Source organism: Lipotes vexillifer, unplaced genomic scaffold, assembly GCF_000442215.2.
Source record: "Lipotes vexillifer unplaced genomic scaffold, Lipotes_vexillifer_v1.1 scaffold98, whole genome shotgun sequence".
Lineage (NCBI taxonomy): Eukaryota > Metazoa > Chordata > Mammalia > Artiodactyla > Lipotidae > Lipotes > Lipotes vexillifer.
The window spans coordinates 1,046,529-1,053,552 of NW_006799611.1; the positions used below are offsets into that span (position 1 = coordinate 1,046,529).

The 7,024-nt window shown below is 46.4% G+C and overlaps 1 protein-coding gene across 6 annotated transcripts in view; it reads left to right on the forward strand.

Moving 5' to 3' along the window:
* Nucleotides 1-7,024, forward strand: part of RALGPS1 (Ral GEF with PH domain and SH3 binding motif 1) — a 301,912-nt gene that overhangs the window by 60,080 nt on the left and 234,808 nt on the right. For all 6 annotated transcript variants that reach the window (XM_007471717.1, XM_007471715.1, XM_007471716.1 and 3 more), the window contains one exon: nt 4,293-4,343. In XM_007471717.1, coding sequence (XP_007471779.1) covers nt 4,293-4,343 — 51 coding nt within the window. The remainder of the gene's footprint in view (nt 1-4,292; nt 4,344-7,024) is intronic.

The window sequence follows — 7,024 nt, forward strand, 5'->3', positions numbered from 1 at the left end:
GCAGGAATGTATCTTTGGAGCCGATTACTTTTTGTTCCGTGAGCCCTCCTGGTGCTCATTTGGATTGATCTAAATGCAAATTGAAAGATATCTTCTATTATAAGACATACCACTGATTTGCCAACAGCTTTCTTTGTTTATTTGGACTCGGGGAGAGCCTTATACTATAGGGTTGTGGCTGGGAAGAGGGGATTTAGTCAGCCACTGTTAGAGGGAAAAACACTACATTCGACATATGCAAAAACCAGTTTGTTTTCTTTTTGGCTAATTTGCTGTCATTTATCCACATAAAACCACCTCCTCTTTTTCTGTAGGGCTGTATTGTGGTGTGATCCACTAGGTCTCTCCATTCTGAAAGCTTCATCTCTACAGAAACGTTCTGTAATATGTGGAGATTGGCCATTTCCTTAAAAATCATGGATTTGTAGGGGGCCCTGGGCTAGGAGGGAGGAGGTGGGAGAAGGGGTTAGGGTGAAGGAAGGCATTGCCAGGTGACTAGCTTAATTGGATAGCCCGTATTAAGGCTTTATTTTCGAAAATAAGGAGAAGCCATTAAGAGTCTTGTTCCTGAGTGTCCTCATCACAGGCACGTGCCCTCACCACGGCAGGAACCACGAGGGCCTCATTGTCTTGTGTTTCTGTTGAGGCTGTGCCACACCCCTAGGAGCCTGGGAGCCAGCTGGGAAAAGGGGCAGGACCTGACCTCGCCCTCCAGTCTCCACTCCTACCCACATCCTCCCTTTTGGTAAAACTGCCTGCCTCCAACTTCTGGAGAAGGATTGCTCATCAGCAACCTTTTCTACGTGTGTTTGGCTTTGTAGGAAACTGACATGAAGTTTATAACCTGATGATTTTACCTATCTATCTATGTATTCTTACTCTGGACACTGCATCTTTTTTGGCCAGAATCGAGAAGATAGAAATAGGAGAGATTCTTCTGAAAACCCTCTGATTGTGTGTTTGGGACCAACCATTCTATTTTCAGTCTCGTGTCCTCTGTTGTGGTTTGTCTTGAATAAAATACCTGAACACATTTTCTGATTTATGGTGTGAGTGGGAATCAGAATATTTGAAACTCGGACCATCCAAAAAACTATGAAATGTAAAGTCACTATTTTAGGGCTTCCCTGGTGGCGCAGTGGTTGAGAGTCCACCTGCCGATGCAGGGGACGTGGGTTTGTGCCCCGGTCCGGGAGGATCCTACATGCCGCGGAGCGGCTGGGCCCGTGAGCCATGGCTCCTGAGCCTGTGCTCCGCAACGGGAGAGGCCATAACAGTAAGAAGCCCGTGTACCGCAAAAAAAAAAAAAAATAATAAAGTCACTATTTTAATACATCATTTGGAAATTCAGTAGCAAACCCTAGAACTGATGGCAGGATGGAAAGGAAGTTTTCTCATTTTCATATTAGCAGACTTTTGGTTCTTTTCCTAAGGGACATTACAAGCATCCTGCCGGTTCTTCCGGATTGGGAGTTAACTTGAACTGTGGGAGAGATTTCCAAGGCCCTGTGAGCTCTCAGCTCAAATCTCCTGTTTTCACAAGGCCTTTCTGTTCCCCAGGAAGGCAGAATTAATCCACGTGTGAGGAGCAATTCGCTAACAATCTCCATGGGTCTGGCAGGAGAAATGCCAGTCTATTTGCACTGCCTGGGACGGAGCTTAGGGCCCTGTAGCTCTGGGCCAGACACACAAGCCTGTGGGCTTCAGCACATAGTAACCACTCATGTTGTGCTGACGTCCAGGGCCCGCTTGCCACAGGTGGGTGGACCCAGAGGTGGAAGAGCTCAGACTCCCTGGTGCCATCCACGTCTCTGCTGCGCTTCCGTTAGTGGAGGCATTTCACCTCAGTGCCCATGACGAGCACCAGCCCCTTGGTGGGATTAAACCACCTGCTTATTTCCGTCTCCTCCTCAGCCCTGGAGATGGTATGCTTTGGCCTGCATCCTGTGTTTCCCAGAAATCCAGTGATCTTGGACCACCTTTAAATTGTGCCAAGAGGTGACCACAATTCTGCACCTAAGCCCTGGATTGTGGTTACAGCTGACATACCATGTGTGTTGCCATTTTTCTCCAATGTATTCTTTTTTTTTTTTTTGTGGTATGTGGGCCTCTCACTGTTGTGGCCTCTTCCCGTTGCGGAGCACAGGCTCCGGACGCGCAGGCTCAGCGGCCATGGCTCACAGGCCCAGCCGCTCCGCGGCACGTGGGATCTTCCCGGACCGGGGCACGAACCCGTGTCCCCTGCATCGGCAGGCGGACTCCCAACCACTGCGCCACCAGGGAAGCCCTCCAATGTATTCTTGACACGAGATTTTTTTCTCATGACAGTATTTGCTGACTTGATGTAACAGCCTCCTTTAAGTTTTTTTTTTGTTTGTTTTTGCGGTACGTGGGCCTCTCACTGTTGTGGCCTCTCCCATTGCGGAGCACAGGCTCCGGACGCGCAGGCTCAGCGGCCATGGCTCACGGGCCCAGCCGCTCCGTGGCATGTGGGATCTTCCCGGACCGGGGCACGAACCTGTGTCCCCTGCATCGGCAGGCAGACTCTCAACCACTGCGCCACCAGGGAAGCCCTCCTTTAAGTATTTTTTAGAGCAACTTTGAAGCATGGATGTTCAAACAAATTAATGGTCCCTTATTACCTAGCTCATGTATTGGGCAGGAACCATAAGTTCATATGCCAATACATAAGCCCATCTATGTGACTCCTCTTTTGCCAAAAAATTTATGATATGTAAACATGTATATGATCTTTGTGAAAATGCAAAACAAGAGATACAGAATGCCTGGCACCTGTATGTGTACACACACATATATGTACACATATACATATATAGAGAGAGCATCTATTAGGTGCCAGGCATTCTGTACATCTTGCCTTGAATTCTCACAACGATCCTATTAGATAGGGATTATTGTCACCATATTCTAGATGTGGCAGCTGAAACTGGGAGAGGTTAAAGTCATGTGTCAAAGAGAATATTGCTATTAAGTTATGGTGTCCAGACACATGCCCAAGCCCCGTGGATTCCAGAGCCCATGTCTGTTCAGTGCATTGTGTCCTCCCAGATGCCCTGTGTACAATGGACAGGTGTCTTCTCTCATTAGTGGGCATCCACAAGCTCTCATCTCTCCTTTCCCTGGCCTGTCACAGGAGCATCTGTTAACTGGTTCCTGGCATCCCATGTGACATATGGAGATAGGTATAGGTCATGTGAAGTCAGCCCAGCCCATGCCTTGGCCTGCAAAGCTGTCAGCAATGACGCTTTCTCTTACTGTCACCTGATGAGCTTCTAGCGATGGGAACAGATTTTTAACTGGCTGTGTGTTTTCCCTATTGGCAGAACTAGTGCTTCTCAAGCTAGCTGTGATAAAGGACCAGTTTTTCCCTTTCCCATCAGTTAATGACTGATACTTTAAAAAAATACAATAAAAATGTCATGGGGATTGCTGTAAAAGTTTCCAAATGCTTGCTCTCAAATTCCGTAATTATCTCATTGTGGGCTGGTGGAATAAACAGTTCATGGTCCAACACTGGTCTGTGGATGCATCTTGAATAGCACTTTACCATATAATTTAGAGGAGGCTTAGGCTTCAGAAGAAACGTACACTTTGTATAAGCCACAATTTAAAAAAAAATTAAATTTACAGTAATAGATAGTGTCTCTGTTTAGCATGCTAACTTATAATATGGTGTCTGCAACTTTTTAAAATTGTAAAAGTAATTCATACTTGAAACAAAAAGTCAAATAGAACGAAAATATCCAAACTTAAAATGTTCCCCTTACTTTCACTCCCACCCTCCAAACTACTATTATCAATTCTTTTTTTAAAATTAATTAATTTATTTATTTTGGCTGCGCTGTGTCTTACTTAGTTGTGGCACGGGAGATCTTTTAGTTGCGGCATGCGGACTTCTCAGCTGCGGCATGCATGCGGGATCTAGTTCCCCGACCAGGGAGTGAACCCGGGCCCCCTGCATTGGGAATGTGGAGTCTTACCCACTGGACCACCAGGGAAGTCCCTCAATTCTTAAATTGGAAGTTCATCTCATGTTCGAGGAGGAAGGGTGGATCAAGATTTATGAAGAGGGAAGGGATGGGCGAGGCATTTTCAAAATTTACCCAATTTTTTACTCTATCTTGATTTTTATTTCAAGGGGGAAAGTATGACTTCTGAGCATCGTACTTTATTACAACTTTATTACTTTATTACTCTGTATAGTTTCAAAGTCACATGACAGCTGTTTTTGGTTTCCAGTATTTTCTAACCCCGATTCTCTTTTGTTGCAGAGCCAGATCACATTAATGGACATACCCGTGTTTAAAGCCATCCAGCCGGAGGTCTGTACCTTGTTCTTTACACTGTGCTACTAATGCTGGGGCTGGGAGGGGAGGATTTAGTCGGCCACGTTAGACTGACTCAGTTTCCCGGTTTCTCTCTTGAAGTCTCTATAAACTCACATTATTGATTTAAGCCCCCATTAAAGAGAGCATCCAGGAGCTTTCCATTCTCAGAGGTGCTCACTCTTTGAGTCAGGTGTTTAGGTTCTCCAGAGGATGTCACTGCATTTGGCCCCCTCTGGCAGGGCTGTGGGCAGTCGGTGCCTACCGCCTTCACACCTGAGTCAGGCCTGGCCACACTGATTCCTTCGCCCAGACCACCTCTGCTGGAGATGCTCACTGTTGAGACAGAGATGGGAGAGAACATCTCCTAGAGAGCCTTCTTTCTGTTGATACCAAATTCTGGTGGTTGCCTTGTTTCTGATTTTGAAGCCAGTTGCCGCAGCAAAACACATTACAAATTCATGTTAAAAGCATACATATATTTTTAGAAACAGCATATTCAATAAAGAGAAAAAAAGTTGATTTTAGTCTTCGGAAAAAAATCCCTGGAAATGTTTAGCAGTTGATAACGAGGCTTTACAGTTATTTTAGACAGGGTTCTGGTTTTGTCATCAAGTAATAGAAATCCATTTCGAGTAGCTGAATAGGCAGAAGAAGAATTTGTTACAAGCATAAAGTGGCCACTTTCAGAACCTGTGGCATGGAGTTCAGGCAGCCTGAAGAGCTGAGCAGGACGCAAGCCCTCTCCCTGCTCCCTGCCTCTCCTCTGCTTTTCCCTCTCCTCTGCTTTCCCCTCTCCTCTCTCTCCTGCCCTCTGTCCTGTCTGCCCCTGTGGTCCAACCTGGCTTCCCCGAAGGGCCCATATTTACGTGGTGCCGTGGAAGCCGCCTTCCACACCTGAACCAGCAAATCTTAGTTCAGCCCCGCTGAGTCCCGTGTCTGGTGCTGGTTCAGAGACTCAGGTCAGGAGTAGGTGGCCAAGATGAGCGAGAACAGCTGAGAGGACCCAGCCTTGTGAGTGGGGTGCAGATTTCAGAGAAGAGGGGTGTGGGTGGTGGATATGTCTAAACTGTGGTGTGAATTCCAGAGCACCACTCTTAACATGATGCCCTTCTTCTTACAGACTTTGAGAAGAACAGCATATTGTTAATACAAAGCCAGACAAGGATCCAGGCCTTCCTAGGGCTGGCATCCAACCCACTACAAATCAGGGGGAAACTAATATTGCTAGCTGCACTCAGCATGTGTGTGAAGACGTGGCAGTGATTTGTATTTCGGGGTGTGTGTGTGTGTGTGTGTGTGTGTGTGTGTGTGTTGTATTCATTAGGTTTTGGGGGCAGAACTATGTTTGCTTTTTTGAACTGGCTGACTTCAGTCTTTTTCTATTTTCTTCTAATGTGGGATTACACATTCTTTCTAATTAAAAACAAAAACAAAAACAGAAAACAGCCCAACACACTACATCTTGGAGCCTCTTGGGGATGTAGTTGTGTGATGGTTGCCTTAGTTCTCAGCTGAACCTAGCTCTGCTCATGTTCTCTGCTTATCTTTGATCTGGAGCAGTTTAGACGCTTGGATCTTTATTCTTTGTCCTGAGCATCAAGGAGGACAGCCCAGCCTGCTGTGAGCCCAGGGAGGCTGGGGTGGCTGTTCGGGCTGACTGCAGGAGGGAAGGGATGGAGAATTCTTCAGAGGCACAAGGAGGGGCAGACCGAGACTTTTCCCAGGGCACTGCAGTTCTGAAGGTGCCTCTTCCAGGGCACATCTCGTTTCAAGTTGTCACAAGACATTAAGGTGGAGATGTTTTGCTTTCAAGACCAGCTTGGAGCTGTGGTTCTCAATCGTGGCTGCACATCAGAATCACCTGGGCAGCCTTGGAGACACGGGGTGCCTGGACTCCACCCTAGACCATGGAATCTGAGTCTCTGGGTTAGAGTCTAGAACACAGTCAGCTGTGTTTTGTATAGAAGTTTACCAGGTGATTCTGCTGCAGAGTGAGGATTAAGAATGAACTGCTTTGAGGTATCTGGAGAGACCCTAAACTTTTATGTCTTAGATCTATGATATGTTAGCTAAAGACGGAAGAGTTTATTACTCATTGTCATTGTCAAAAGTGTGCTTAAAAGGAGCACACTGGGAGCTGTCCCAGCTTTTCTGCTCTTGTTATTGCTGTTAGCAGACTGAAAACTGCAACTTTTCCCCTTGATGATGTCTGCCACGTTATGGCTGGACCACCCCCGCGTCGGAAGCACACGTATAAGGGACACTTGTGCGTTTGATGTAGACGAGACTTTCCAGGAAGCAGAGGCATGTGAGAGCAAGATGGGCATTGTGAGCGGTCTGGACTCCCAGAAGATCAGGAAACCTGTGCCTTTCAGCCCTGGCTGTGCATCAGAATCACTTGAGGAGTTCCGTAAAAAAAAAAAATCCAGATGCCTAGGCTTTATCCTTGGAGATTCTGATACCATAGGGTTAGAGTGGGGCTGGGAATCCATTTCAGTCAGTTGTAGTCACTATTCTTTTTGTTGCATAAATTATCCTGCCTCTAACCAATGGGAGCCCTTTCATGTCATCTCCTATATCCTTTTATTATAATGATCCCATTATTTTTTGATAGCTTCCTTGCTCTTCGATACAACAAGGTATGCTAATTTCCTGCTGAAGACCTGGAATCAGGC